Source organism: Arvicanthis niloticus, chromosome 21, assembly GCF_011762505.2.
Source record: "Arvicanthis niloticus isolate mArvNil1 chromosome 21, mArvNil1.pat.X, whole genome shotgun sequence".
NCBI classification, from domain to species: Eukaryota; Metazoa; Chordata; class Mammalia; order Rodentia; family Muridae; genus Arvicanthis; species Arvicanthis niloticus.
This window is the reverse complement of record NC_047678.1, coordinates 10330113-10345494: the sequence shown is the minus strand read 5'-3', so window position 1 is coordinate 10345494 and position 15382 is coordinate 10330113. Positions and strand designations below refer to the sequence as shown.

Here is a 15382-nt window from a genome sequence, read left to right as displayed (position 1 = left end):
CTTTGTGATATGTTGAAAATTTTCTGACCTTTGTAAACTATAATGGTAACTGGTCAATTGCTACCTAAACAAACATTTTGAACACATAAATATATGCAATTTAAATCTTTCACATAGATGGCCATGTTCCATCAATGACAACTATCTTCCAAAGAGGTCATGTGACTGAGGGTGTGGTTCCTGGATAGAATGCTTGCCTAGCATGTGTGAGGCCCTGATCTTGATCCACGGCAGGCAGAAGGAAAGGAGAGGATTGAAGGGAGAGGAGGCGTGAGGTAAAGAAGTAAGGAAGAGAGAGGAAGAGAAGGAAGAAAGAAGGGAGGAGCAACAGAGTATAGTGAAAATGGCTTTTTGCCATGACTTTATATTGTGTAATTGAACTGCAAAACCCATGCGATATGCATACACCTTCATATTTACACAAGTACAATTGAAAGTATATTGTTTCTAAATTGTTTTAACATGTTTTTAAAACTTTCAATAATCTGTGAACTTAGTTATCAGCAATGTAGATGGTTCATCTTTAATTCCAGCAGGCAGAAAAGCAGGTGGATCTGTGTAAGTTCAAGGCCAGCCTGGTCTACACTGTGAGTATATTAACTGATATGCTCATTATTACCAAAATATTTGATAAGAAACAACTTAAGGAAGTATTGATTTTGGCAGTATACAATCCGTTATAGCATCCAGAGGCACCCACAGTCAGGAAGCGGAGAGCAATGATCATTAGTGCTCACCTCATTTCCCCTTCTCATTGGGTCCAGGGTCCCACCCAGGAGACAGTTACCAATATTGGGTAAGTCTTCACTGTTTGACTAAATCTTTTGGGAAACACCCTCATAAACACACCCAGGGATGTGCTTCTACGGTGATTCTAAATCCTGTCAAGTTTACATGATCACCCGTTACAGGGAGAGATCATGTGGCTTTTGATTTTTCTGAATCTTGAGTGCCCAGCAATTTCTGGCAAGTCACTTGTCTATTCTAACTATACCCAGCTCTTACATGCTCTCTTTTAATACAAGAACAACATAGGTTAGGAAAACAAAGCTTTCTTGTTCTGCAACAGCTCAGTAATTTTATGATTTAACTATTTCACACCAACAGTCATGTCAGTTAGAATAACATTTACCTTATCCTTGTCGTTGAGGTAACACTGAACAAGATTAATCAGTAAACTAATGCCATCATACATTGTAGTAATTCAATTTCTCTCACAATTCTCATTGCATATTCTAAATTGTAAAGATCCACTCTTACCTGAATTGGCATTTTTAAATATATAGATAGAGATAGAGATAGAGATAGATATAGATATATATTTAATTTTATATATATTTAATTTTATATATAATTTAAATATATATAAATTTAAATATATATTTAAATATATGCATATATATTTACTTTTGTGCACAAAATATCAAACTGTATATTATTATGTAAAAACCAGTAGATCTGTGTTTAAAATGAAATAATTGTACATATATCCTGTTTATGATTTTTTAAAAAAATGTTGTCAAACACTCTCCATCAGTCACCTACTGAAGACAAGAAGCTCTTTTGAACTTACAGCCTCATGGAGGGACAGACATGGACACTAATAACTGTTCTGTAGGACAATGTGGTAAACAGGCAATGGCCACAACAAGGGAAGGAAAAGGAGCTGGAACTGGCAGGAGGGGAGTGAGCCAAGGAAGACCTGGAGAAACAAAGCAAGGGCAGAGCCCTGAAGATATCCAACAGTTCCCAGGACAAAAGAAACTAGCATTGAGATTGCAGGAAAACAGGCTTGCGCTGGGCAGAGGGTCTGTGGTGCTTACAGCATGCACAGAAAGACATACAGGGTAGAGGGAAGAGATGATGGGGGGGGGGGGCTTACAAAAGATTTTTTTCCACAGTGGAAGATATCTACTTGTTAAAATGTCTACAAAATACTTCGATGTGGAATGTCCATACTAGATTTGTGTCTTATCAGATCATCCCTGAAATAAATTGGAGGCAAAAGAAGCTGAGCACAAAGCCTGCCTACTTGAGCTGAGAAATGCTGAGAGTTGAAGAAATGAGGAGCAGGAAGTCAGGAAGGAGAGAGCAGATGCAGAAGGCGTCCCAGAGGCAATGCCAGCAGGAGCTGGTGACAGGCTGCAGGTGGAACCAAGCAAGCAGTCATGTCCAGGAAGACCCCAGAGTGTCTTGTGATAACCAAATCTTCCCCATCAACAAAAGTACCTCTCCCTAGCTGTGAGACCATCTGGCAATGTCCCGTCCATGGCAGCCTCCATTTCCAAATGAAACCCACGAATTAACAGAAATGCTTCTTTATGTAAGTCCTCAGGGCAGAGACCAATCAGCTGAATCAAAGTATGTAAACCACAAAAGATTCCCAGCTATTCACCACACGAAGCTACAAAATGTCACACACAAAACTTCAAGGTGAGTAAATGAAGCCATGATTAGGTGGTATGACAATATTCTTGGGGAGTATTTTATCCATACCAAGTACTGCCAAACCAATTAATAACAGCTGAGTCTCCATATGCCAGAGCAATCAGGCCTATGACTGGATATTAAGAAATAGTGCCTTCACTCACACCCAATTTCTATGTTTCTCTAATACTCATAAATATTTAATTTAAACTAGAAGACAGAAAGGTCAACTTAACATCTGAACACCAGAAAGCTAAGCTGAAAACCATGCATTTTCCACCTCTGTTTGAATATTAATATTCTAATAGTGACATTTCTATTGATTTCCAAAGATTTTATATTATTTTATTTTTACATTAAAAAAATCACAATCCATATTCTCTTTAATGAGTCATTTTGGTTCATTTTTGACAAGAGGAAAATATCCGTATGTTCTTAACACCGGTACAAAGCAGTAAGTGCAGCCATCGCGGTGTAATTTAAGACGCTGGGGAATCTTCGTAAAGGACTTCATCTACCCTCATGTCGTGCTCATCCACGGGGACCTGGGGACAGATCTGCTCTTTAAAAGCCAGAGCCATGGTGTAGGGCTTCACTTCCTGATGCTGTACACAGCGCTTCAGGTAGGTGTCATAGTACCCCTTGCCCCGCCCCAGCCGGTTGCCATCTTTGTCAAACCCGAGGCCAGGAAGGAAGATGAGGTCAAGTCCACCTGTGGACAACAGAAACGTACTTGGAATATCAGTGGTTACTTCAAGACTGCGTCAGGATAGCATGTGATTTCTATTAACACCAATCATTTTCCTTATTTTTTTAAAAAAGTATATAATCCTTATGAAATGAAAAAAAAAACTAAGTTGGACAAAGGAAATAATTCTTCAGCAACATTATTAGTCCCGCATCCATCCTTCTGAAGTTCTTTGTGCCTCTATAGAAGTGGCAGGTTCCTAGCCTCGTCCACATCAGCGAGAGGACCCTCCGTAGGCAGACCTCAGACTGTCCTTTAACTCGAACTTGTGGCTGACTCTTCACACCTGTCTGGTTTGGGAGCCAGTATCCTGGGATAATGACAGATGGAGGGGTGTGAGAAGGCCAGGGAAGACAAAAAGAATGGAGCTATTTCACAGCTGTTAAGAGTACCATGTAGTCCGCAAGGCCCACTCCTCTTCCTTTCGCTCCTGCTGACAGACAAGGGTAGGCTCAGACCTAAAGCTTAGGTGTGGGCTAAGCATACAGACAGCACTGCTGCCACAGCAGACCATGGCTGAAAGCCAAGGACTCTCCAGCTCAGGATGCTAGAAGTAGGGTGTTCAAATAGATCAGTCCTGGCTTCAAGCAGCTGATGACTTCCTATGAGGTGAACCCCACTTCCTGTTCCTGCCATGTACATGTTCACCTTACCTGTAACATCCCACATGAACAACTCAGGTACGGTCAGATCCAGCCCTCTCAGCCTGCCTGTCTATTCCAAGGCCTGTTTGCTTAAAAAAATAAAAAAGGTGATGACACTGATCTTTCCTCTCTATCCCTGTCCCATTAATTAATCTCTACAGGAATGAACAGTGTACTGTACATATGGACCCTGCTCCCAAGGGGCTTCTTTATGTTTCCTGAGCAACTAAATTAAAGTTCCTGTCTTCTAAACCTGTAGCACACATATATGTACTATGATTTCTTCCTCTCCACATGTAAAAAGGTATTTTGTAAAATCTTCAGAGGATACAGTCCCTGCCTTCAAGAGATGGCAGTTCAGTTAAAATAACGTGTAACATCAGGCCAAGATGACATCTCTATCAACTGTCCTCAAGCTATAGAAGCAAAGGCTCTAGTGACTCCAGCAGAGAGGAAGTAAGCTTAGCTGGGTCCTGGTCATGGGGTATTTTGACTTGACACGGGATTTTTAAGAATGTGTCAAGAGCCAGGCTATATCCTGGAAGCCAAAAGAAGGGTAGCAGGTTGATGCCAGGGGAAGGGGCAAGCTGCAGTCTCATATGGGGCAGAAAGACTGGGGCAAGAAGTAAGATAGGTGTGCAGTTCTCTCCAGCAGTGGAAGAACAAAATGCCGGACAGTGGCAGGCTGGGTTCTCAGAAATTTAAAAGTAGAACTACCATAAGATCTAGGCTAGCCTACTCCTAGAAACCTACTCCTAGGCATTGATCCAAAAGAATTAAAATCAAGATCTCAGCAGATCTTTACACTTCCACTTTCACGTACAAGTGTACCCAACGGCCAAAAGGCAGAACAGCCTAAACGTCCATCAGAGTAATAACTGATCAAAACAAACAAACAAAAAAAAAAACAATAACTAAAACCATGGTACATGCATATGGTAATCTGCCATATATTAATATGCATATATTAATCTGCCACAAAATTGAAGAAAATTTTGTGACGCTGGACATGGATGAGCCGTGAAGACACTAGGCTAAATGAAAACCATCATCTAGACGCATGCACTGTATGATTCCTCTGGCATCAGGTATCTAGAATAGTAAAACTTTTATAAACAGAAAGTAGAATGCCTTTTGCAAGGGTCCAGGGGAAGATCCTATTTGATATGTACGGCATCTCAGCCATGCAAGATGAAAAAGTTCTACAGGTCTGTTATGACATTGTGCTTACAGCCAAAATAAAAATATCTAAAATTTTAAGAGGTTACATCTCATATGGATTACCAGTTAACATAATAAAAAAATAAACTATAAAAGCAAAGCAACAAAAAGGGACAGCAACAAAACACCGGGATATTCACCAGTGCCAACTCATACGGAAAGAAGGCAGAATGTTGGAGCCACCACAGTCATGCTGGGGGAGGAAGAGACTAGAGAAGAGAAACAGTCAAGGAAAGCCATTCCAGCCCTCGTGCTGAATCAAGCTTACTGCTGCTGCCCCTGCTCCTGCTCCTCCCTGTGCTTGGTCTGCTGCTCTCCCTGGAGTCTATCTTGTAGAGCTGAGTGTATATGTCTCTGTCGACTAGTCTGGACAGCAATTTTCCTTGCAGGCCATAATTTTTTCCAAGCCATCCTTCACGCTTGAATTTTAATAGACTTCTAGAGCACAAAGACCCTGAAAGATGAGTACATTATCTTCAGACAGATCAATCCTGGCATGGCACCCCTACTTTAATAACTCTATGGTATATATATTTGGATTAAAGAAGTGACATTGTGGGACAAAATGACAAAGTCTCTCCTCGCATAGCCACTAGTTAGACGTAAAACTCTATATCTGTTAAGGAGAAGTGGGAATGGCCTTTGGGCCACTGGGTAACTCAGGGATCTGAAACTGTTCTGCAGAGGTCCCAGAATTCTACCTGGGATGCTGGCTTTGAGTCCAGACCCATAGAACTGGACCCAAATCCCTTCTACTATTTGTGCACTTGACTGTGGTCCCGGTTCCAGTCGTTACTTAAGGAGTCCTTTCTGGTGTGCTCCCACTTCTGCTGTTTGTGTTTTTCTGAATATATACTGCATTCCTTACTGACTTCATCCATCTGCCATTGCCCTGAAATTTCTGTGGCTTACTACCATCCTTTCTTCCTTTCTCTCTTCTTCCACTGCCTGATACACACATGTACACGTACACTCACAACCCTACCTACCTACTTACCTCTCTGAGACTCTTCACACTTCCATAACACTACTTCTGGATGCCACCTTTCCCCAGTGAAGAAATCAGTGGGACAAGTAAATCAGGTATGGGCTCAACCAGCTTCCCATGCCACATATACTAGAGTATGACCCTAGACACCCTAATGTACCACAGAGTCAAAATTCAGTAAGAAAAACAAAAAAGCCTTCCTTCTTCACGCATACTCTTTCTACATGACCCTATTGACAATCAGCAAAGGCCCATTAACAATAGGCATTCGCATAGCGTCCATCACAATCCTGATTTCAGTTAACCCCTTGTGCTCTTGCCTCCCAGGCCTGACTGGAATGAAATGTAACTAGGAGAGCTAAGGAGCTCCACTCATCAGGACGGCAACAAGACCTTCGGGCAGAGGTGCCTGGGGGTCAGTCAGTTCTTCCACACAGTCACACTTTATTGTTTTTGTTCTTGCTGGCAGAGGTGTAGTTTCATAGCTCTCTTGCACTCAAAACTGCAAAGCTAACCTTTGGAAAAAGCACACCAGCCTTACACTCCGCATCTGTTTGCAATCTTTCTTTTTCCCATAATTTGCTATTGCTCTGACAGAGCAGCCTCCTCTGAAGGCAGCTGGTAAGGGGCAAGGACTATGCTATTTCCTAGCTGTAGGATCAAGGGTGAGCAGCCTTCCAGTCTGTGCTTTCAACATTACCACCTGCAAATCTGCTTGTTCACCTGCTGTCACCTACATTAAATCAGGTAACACTTACGAGCAGTATTGCCCAAGATAATCACATCTATCATGAGACTTTCTCCTCTGAACTAAGAAATATGAGGCACCATTTCTTGAACTGGTGGAGAAAAGGATGAAGTTCCTCTGGAACTCCCAGTGGAATTGAGCAGAGCTTCTTTCTTCAGTTTTCCCTTAGAACTGGTTTGTGCATGCATTCTTTCTGCCTCGGGCCTCGGCCAGAGAGACAGCAAGGAACTGGAAGTGTAGGTGAAGAGCCAGAGTGAGGTGTGTTGACTTTCGCTTTCTATAAAGGGCCAAGGGGTAAATGATTTAGGCTATGACACACTGTGGACTTTAAGTCAGTTTTGTGAAAGTGGCCTTAAACAGTGTGTGTGTGTGTGTGTGTGTGTGTGTGTGTGTGTGTGTGTGTGTGTGTATAACTAGCTATGCTTTTTTACTAAAATAGGTAAAGGACCAGACTTGATCCACAGGCTACAACTGTCACCCTGTCATGAGATATAGAAAGGGTTTCTGAAATAAGGACAGAGGTCAAAGGTGGACAGGATAAGAACCTCTCTTAGAGGTGGCAAGAAGAGAACTGATATAGTAAGGAACATAGAGGGAACGGGAACAAGCAGCACGGTGGACTCTTCATCACCAAAAGGAACCCTGGGAAATAGGTTTTTAGAGAAAATAAAAGGGGATTTTATTCATGCTTCTATTCACCCTAGTTCTGAGGATTTAGCTCACACTTGGGAACATCATTTTCAGTAAGGTAACAGTGATGTCTCTGACAACATCCTGAACACAGACACCCAGAACAGAGATCTCCAGGATGGAGCCTGTTCAGCCACTGAACTGTCTCTGCCCTGACCCTGAGAATAAGTGATGGAGCCCAAGAGAGATGCATAGCCCCTGGATTCAATGGGCACAGTTCTTAGCATTCTTCTCCCTTTAATTCTCTTTATTTTGCATTTCTTGATCATATCTTCTATACACTCTCCTTTAGGAGCTTCATAAACATGACTTAGTGCAGTCATGCCCCTGCACTAGGGCCAGGATTCTCATCTTGTGGTTCTGAATGTACCATTTCTCCACAAAGGTCAGCTGATTGTCCCACTTCCTAAAATGCAGGCTTTCTCCTGGCTCTCCCTTGTTCCAAAGCATTTAGCAGGACTGGGGATATAGCTCAGCTACAGAACGCTTACCCACTGTGCAAAGCCCTATGTTTAACCTTCAGCACTGCCTACAAACAGGCATGGTAAACCATATATGTAATGCCAGCCTGTAATTTTAGCAGGAGAATCAGGAATGCAAAATCATCATTGGCTATACAGAGTTCAAGGCCATCCAGGGTTACATGAGATCCTGTCTCAAAAAACACCAACAGTTCCAAAAAAAGAAAGAAAAAAATTCCAAAAAGTGCATTTAGTATATCACCTTTAATGGTGACATTCAAGGTGACTTTACTTGGCTATGCAAAACCTCCCCTAGTCTCCTGGCTGTTACCCTCCACATCATTTCCCTTGTATTCTTGTGACATCTGTTACATCAATGGATCCATGTCTCACAAACCCACTTGTGATTGTCTGCCTGGATATCTGTGTTCCAGTCCCAAGGCTACCTCATCTAACATAGCAATGGTCATACAGCAAGCCTTACTGAAGCTTCCATGCAGTTCTTTTCTCAAATCACTATGCTGTAAGGAGCTCTTGCCCTGGGGTCCAGTAAGCAGTGGGGATCCTTCTGTCTATGATTCCTCATAGCTCAGCTCTCTCTAAAATGGAAGGATGAGAGTGAAGGACCTAATGACAGCCTGTGGCTCCTGACAATATCCATGTAGTCACCTGCTTAGATCACCACAGGAGACACCTGACTCTGAACCACAGGGCACAGTCAAGAAGAGCAGAGTTCAGGAGCCAGCATTGGCGCAGTGTCCACCAATGGCCAGCACTCTACTCTCCCCAAAAATAAAAGGGGTGAGCAAAAGCGCCACATCTGTAGGCCGGCAGGAGGGCGCAGACTGCTCTTCATACACGAAAAGCAATTCAGAGAGTTCAAAGGATTCTTTAGAGTCACTCGGTTCAAAGAGGAAGCTAACCCAGGAGGGTCAAGATTCAACATCTATGCTGTTTCCACTGCTAACAGGTACAAGTGTCGCTGAGCAAAGAGATGGAAGGAACACAGTCACAAGACAACTACTTCAGAGGCCATGACCAGTGCAAAACCACAGCTTTCACCTCAAAGGGAATAAGGGATAAATTACTCTAAAGTCAGGTATTAGTGATCCTAGCCAGAAACATGAATTCAGGTTATTGCAAATGCATGTTCCAGGAGGTGGAGGTGGGAGGATAACAGTTTTTTTGAAGTATTTATAGTTATAGAACAAAAGAAAGTCATAAATCAAGTCATTTTCCAAATTCATGGTGAGAACATCAGCTTGGCCAGTGAGAGAAAACAGGGAATTAGTTATAAGCTTCGGGTGGTATCTGGTAGCAGTTTTAGCCTTTGGGTTGGTGCAAGCTGGTAGTTTGTTAGTATATTTTTTCAAAAGGATTTCGCTGAGCAATGAATAGCCATTGGAGGGGCTAAAAATAGCTCATAATAACTTAGTTACAAATCTGCAACATACCAACTCTCCACAATCACATAAATTTTAAACTTTGTAGAATTCTTAATACAAGTGAGTTCTTAATACGCCATTTTACTGAGAGATGGGCTGTGCAGGCTTCTAGACAGGCTACCAGGTTGAAATCTTAGCACTATCACATATCAACTATGAAACATCAATCAAAACCACCTTCACATTAGGGAAAGGCTGAAAGAAGCTGAGGAGGAGGGCAACCTTATAAGAGGACCAGCAGTCTCAATCTGGACCCCTGAGATCTCTCAAACACTGGACCACCAAAACGGCAGCATACACCAGCTGATATGAAGCCCCCAACACATACACAGCAGAGGACTGCCGGGTCTGTGTTCAATCAGAGATGATGTACCTAACCCTCAAGAGACTGGAGGTCCCAGGAAGTTTAGGTCAGGTGGGGTGGGGGTGGGGGGTGGGAATAGCCTCGTGGAGACAGGGGGTGGGTTGGAGGTATGGGATGTGGAATAGTCGGAGAGTGGAAGGAGGAAATAAAATCTGGAGTGTAAAAATTTAATTAATTAATTAAAAAAAAAAAACATCTTCACCTAAAACCATGAATAAAAAAATATGATGTAAAGTGTCCCTGATGTAGTAACATCAAATGTCAACTTAACAGCTACATGCCTACTCTTGAAGTCACACAAGTGACTACAAAGACTCAGACATGTTCACCAAGCATGCTTTCATGGAACAAAGACTTGGAAATCCCAAACAAAACACAGGGCCAGTACCTCGTGACAGCTCTGGCGATAGACTCAGAAATCAATGAGACTTTGAACTCATCATGGCTGTGTTAGAGCAGACTGACATATGATTCCTGCTCCTCACGGGAAAACAAAGAAAAACACATGGCGTAATAAAGAAAACTAAATATGTGTTGCAACAAGACACAGTCCACTTCTGATTACACGTATAAATGGTTTTGAAAACAGTGTTTTTTTTTTCTGGGCTAGCAAGATGTTTTAGTGGTTAAAGGTGCTTGCCATCAAGCCACATGGTAGAAGAAGAGAACTGACTCTCCCCAAAATTGATCTCTGACTCCACAAGCATACAACACACACATACACACACACACACACACACACACACACACACACGCACACACACACATTTTCACTGGGTCTCAACATGTACTAGCCATTAGGAATCTTAGTGTAGAATCATATACATCTGAGGACAGGATGACCCCTGACTGTTCACTTTGTGGCATTGTTAATATAACATTCTTGCTTTCACATGGGCACCAATGTTTGTATCAAAACACCAAATCAACATTCATCACCAGGGCACTAGGCCAACCATACAACACCAGGTAAAATGTATCCCTGGGTATAATGGGACATTCTGCTGATACCATGTGCATCATGGCATAAGACAGTCTAGCTACGACTTCCATGAAAACCTAAGTACATTATGAGTGCAAGGCTTTATTTAATCCCATGGATTAGAATCCAAAGGGTACCCACTGAGATCTTCAGGGTTTTGTATCCCTGAAGAAAGAATCAGATCAGGGACATATGTATAGTGGTAGAAATGGAGACCATGACTTAAGGCCAGAGAGCACCTGCCTTCTCCCACTTCTGTACAATTGTCCCTTACATGTAACCTTGTTAGGAGAATCTCTGTGTTTTTGCCAAATCACTTCTCTCATGTAAACCCTGATGTCTCTCTGTGCCCTAACCTTCTACAGTCGATGGAGACAGGGATTTAGATTCTTCTGGGCAAAGCTGAAACACAGAAGAAACTAGAAGTGCATATGGTATAAGTGCCGAGTGTTTCTGTACAGCAGCCTCGACCCTAGCATAGCAGCCTAAAAGTACACAAGGCCAAAAGTCAAACTAAGATGGCCTGTGAAAACAGTCACCCTCTCTCTGTAATGCCTGTGCATTCCTGTGACTCTGCCACGGGAAGGATACATAGAAAAGTGACAGCCTCAGAGATGAAGAATTGGGGAACACAAGGGCCTGGGTGGAAAGGGGACTGCACACCTTCACACCATTCCTTGTGAATTTTTATCAAATGGTGCACAGAGCCAGAAATGCAAAATTCTCTTAAACATCAACCTTTTGTGTGAAGGCAAGAGCCTAGAAGACGATCTGGTGACCAGTCAAGTGCACTGGCCTCCAGATGGACCACTGGGTATAGCCCCCACAACAACCATGGGTAGCTGGAGACTCCTAAGTACCTGAAACTCCTTGAAACCCAGCTTCTTCTTAAGACGGGACAAATACCAACTTTACAGAGTGACTATTAAATAAATAAAGAAAGTATGTCAAAACCCAATAAAGTGCTCAATAGATGAAGGCTTCTCTTATACTTACGGATATGAAAATGCCTATTCTTTGTTGACTCTTGAGTGTTTTTTTCTTAAAGTGTTATTTAGACTTTGTTTGTTTTGTTTTGTTTTGTTTTGTTTTGTTTTGTTTTTTTAGCACAAACCCCATCCAAGAGCAGGCCTAGCTCTCTACCACCACCTGCTGACAGCTAGAAATCAGGAGATGCTCCAGCCAGGAGCAGAGCGTGAGCCATACTGGCTCTCTGAAATGGTGGCTCTAGACAGGTGTGATGGGAAAGCACTGTGGTTACAAAGCACCTTTCCTTTTACAGAGGATCCTCTGGCAAGTGTCTGTTATAAGAAAATCGGGAACAATGGCATTGATACTTGAGGGTCACTGTCAGCTGTGCTGCCCACTTCGTAAACACATCCTCACCTGCCCACAAACTCCACAAGACACTTTATCATCTGCTTTCTCCAAATGGGAAAATCAAGATTCAAAGAGAGAATGCAATTTGATAAAGTCATATAGCCAGTGATGCTGAGACTCCCGTGCTGGGAAGGATGAGAGCCTCTTGCTGGAGGGTATGGCAGACTGGAAGCAGGCTCAGTCACATGGAATACAGCATCTATACTAGTCAGGCTTGGGCCACAGTGTGAACAGATGGCACACAAACTGAGAAAAGAAATTCAATAAAGGGGCCAGTAAAAGGACTGGCAGCTTGTATGTAGTAACTACTGGGTAACACTGGCCATCCAACTTCTTCAGAGGGTGGGAGCACAGAGAGTATGCCTATGGTACCAGCAGGATGGCAGCTGGAAGGGCTGCTGGGCAGGTGTGTGGGCGCTGCACTGGGGTACAAAGTATTATCCCTCCAGCTCACTCAACATCATCCCTTAGTCTCTAATGTGTCACCCTTTGTGGGCTTGTAGCAAGTGATAAGTGAAAAAAAAAACCTATGAGTCCAGTAGTCGCCAACAAGCAGAGCCAGCAATGTTTGAATGTGGTGAGTGTTAGTGGTTACTTCGGGCATGGAGACAGGTTGTTTATTGTTTTTACTTTATGTCTTATCTTTATGATCAAACACGACTGATCTGTTTGTTTTATCTGGACAGAAATTACTGTCTCAGTGCTATAATGTAGTAGAGGTGACTTTGGTCATAGCCATGGTAGCAAAATAAGAACAAAAATACAATAAAAGCCAGGTCTATGGTAATGGTAACAGCCATCCCCTTCCCTCACAGAAGGACTTGAAGGAGGACTACAGAATCCTCATCCGGGATTCCAGCCATCACTCCTTCCCACAAATCGGCTGTGAGTGCTCTTAGGAGATACTACAGTATAGAACAAGTTAACTGAAAGTGGAACTCCATGACACAGTCTGCACATCATCATCCGTGATGGAACAGGACTTTGCAGTGATGCAGCCATTTGGGGGCTACCCACACTTCTGAAAGTAACCCCTTACCCATGTTCCTATAAACAAACTCATTGGTTTACCATGTTGGTCTAGGGTGGATTTGCTGTTAGGGTTACATCTGGGTTAAGTGAATGCTGTTTCACATCTTCCCAAGGAAAGTTAACACAAAAACAGAGCACAGCTGTTTCCTTTTAGTAAATATGTGTATGTATGTATATATGTATGTATGTATGTATATCATGTATATATGCATATATATGTGTATGTATGTATAGTGTGCATGTATGTAATGTATGTGTGTATGAATATACTAAAATTCTAGTCTTTACCAGGAGACATACTTCAAAGCATGTTAGTTATTTTCTTAAGCACTTAAAAAATTATATGTATTAGGGTGAAATGTTATATATATATTAAATGTTATATATATATAACATTTAAAATATATATATATATATATATATATATATATATATATATATATATCAGTTAAATCCATTTGGCTCATAACTTCTGTTACTTTCATTGTCTCTGTTTAGTTTCTGTTTCCATGATTTGTCCATTGCTGAGAGAGTAGGGTGTTGAAATCCCCCACTATTGGACATCTCCCTTAGGGCTTAAGGGCAGAGAAAAATCAATCCTTAAGTTCATCCTATCTTAGAAGATACTGACTAAAATGAATATTAAGGAAGGAGGAGATTAAATTGTTTTCAGTACAAAAACGAAGTTCAGAGGTGGTATTATTTTAATCCAAATGCCATTCCTAAGTTTTGTTTTGGCACCAAGTTTGGGAGAGACTCACTACCATCCATAGTCAGATGGGGCCAAACAGGACAATAAAAGTGGGGAGAAATGAAAGACTTTCCTATGCCTTTTCTCTAACTTGAGTCTCTTCTGGTTATGTGATCTAAAGAAAAGAAGGAAAGAAGGAAAGAGAGAGAGAGAGAGAGAGAGAGAGAGAGAGAGAGAAGAAGAAGAAGAAGAAGAAGAAGAAGAAGAAGAAGAAGAAGAAGAAGAAGAATTAGAAGAAGAAGAAGAAGAAGAAGAAGAAGAAACTTCAGTGTCTCAGATGTATTTCAAATCTAAGTTAAAGATTCTAAGAACTTTAAGGTTAACTCTTTTTCTGTGTGACACAATCAAGAAATAAACAGAGAACCACAGAAAGACAAGTCCTACTCAAGTCCACTTACACATATGTAAAGCAGTGAAACCCAGAAAGGAAAGAAGAACTGTGGTTGCCTCAGGGCTGGGGCAGGGGTGTCATCTCTCACTGCGCAGTTTCAGGTCCCCAAATGGAAATCTTAAGAGAGCTGTTACACAACAGACTGGACTTAGCACTGCTGGACTGGGGTATTTCAGGAGGGCAAACGTGGATTTTATACTATGTGCTTCTTTACAATAATAAAGAGAAACAACTATGACAGGAGAGAAAGAGGACTGGGGGTCTGGCAGCGCGAGTGGTTCCCTGGCATGTGTAAAACCACCAGCATCAGCCACAGGCATCAGGAATGAATCAGTTAAAATGTGGCTTACTCTAGAGCAGCGGTTCTCAACCCATGGATTGCAACCCCTTGGGATGGATGGAATGACCCTTCCACAGTGGTCTCCTAAGACGCCTAAGACCATTGGAAAACACAGATATTCACATTACAATTCATAACGGTAACAAAATTACAGTTACGAAGGAGCAATGGAAATAATCTATGGTTGGGGTTCAGCACAACATTAGGAGCTGTATTAAAGGGACGCAGCATAGGACGGCTGAGAAGCACTGCTGCAGAGTAATGAAGGGCATCTTTCATAGGTGGAGGGAAAGGGAGCCTTTGCAGCTCTCACTATCTATCCTGCTTTGTACATGAGGAGCTCACAAAGTCCTTATCCTAATCAGTGACAGTGCTGCCCAGTTCCTCAGTCTCAGAGTTAGGCAAGACAGAAACTGCTAGCTGGCTTCCACCACTTCTTCTACCCAAATGTTTAACAGACACTTGAAAGCTGGGCAGTCTCTCTAGGAGAGCAAATGTAACTAAACTCACAGTCTGTTTCTTCTGCTTGCCCTCCTCTTGCATGCATAGGAGGCCTCAGAGCTCACTGACATGAGTGGTGTGCCATCAGAACGACTCCAACTGCTGCAAACCTAACATAAAATACGTCAGTGCTTTGACATAGTATCACCTAGAGACATATATCATCCTTTCCTATGGCTTCAAGTGCATTATTTTCACTCCAGCTAGTCTTGCTATCTGTTTCAATACGCCTTCTTCTGCTGGATAAAAAACTTCCTCTTGAAACTCTT

General features: G+C 42.2%; 1 protein-coding gene across 3 annotated transcripts in view; it reads right to left on the bottom strand.

Annotated features, from left to right (window-relative positions):
- The window catches only part of Mthfs (methenyltetrahydrofolate synthetase), a 65653-nt gene that overhangs the window by 33294 nt on the left and 16977 nt on the right, over positions 1-15382 (bottom strand). For 2 of the 3 annotated variants that reach the window (XM_034484103.2, XM_034484105.2), the window contains exon 3: positions 2751-3139. The exons of the other annotated variant lie outside the window; for it this stretch is intronic. In XM_034484103.2, the coding sequence (XP_034339994.1) occupies positions 2907-3139 (233 nt within the window). In that variant the 3' untranslated portion in view covers positions 2751-2906. Of the gene's footprint in view, positions 1-2750; positions 3140-15382 lie in introns of those variants that run through there. 3 annotated transcript variants of the gene reach the window in all.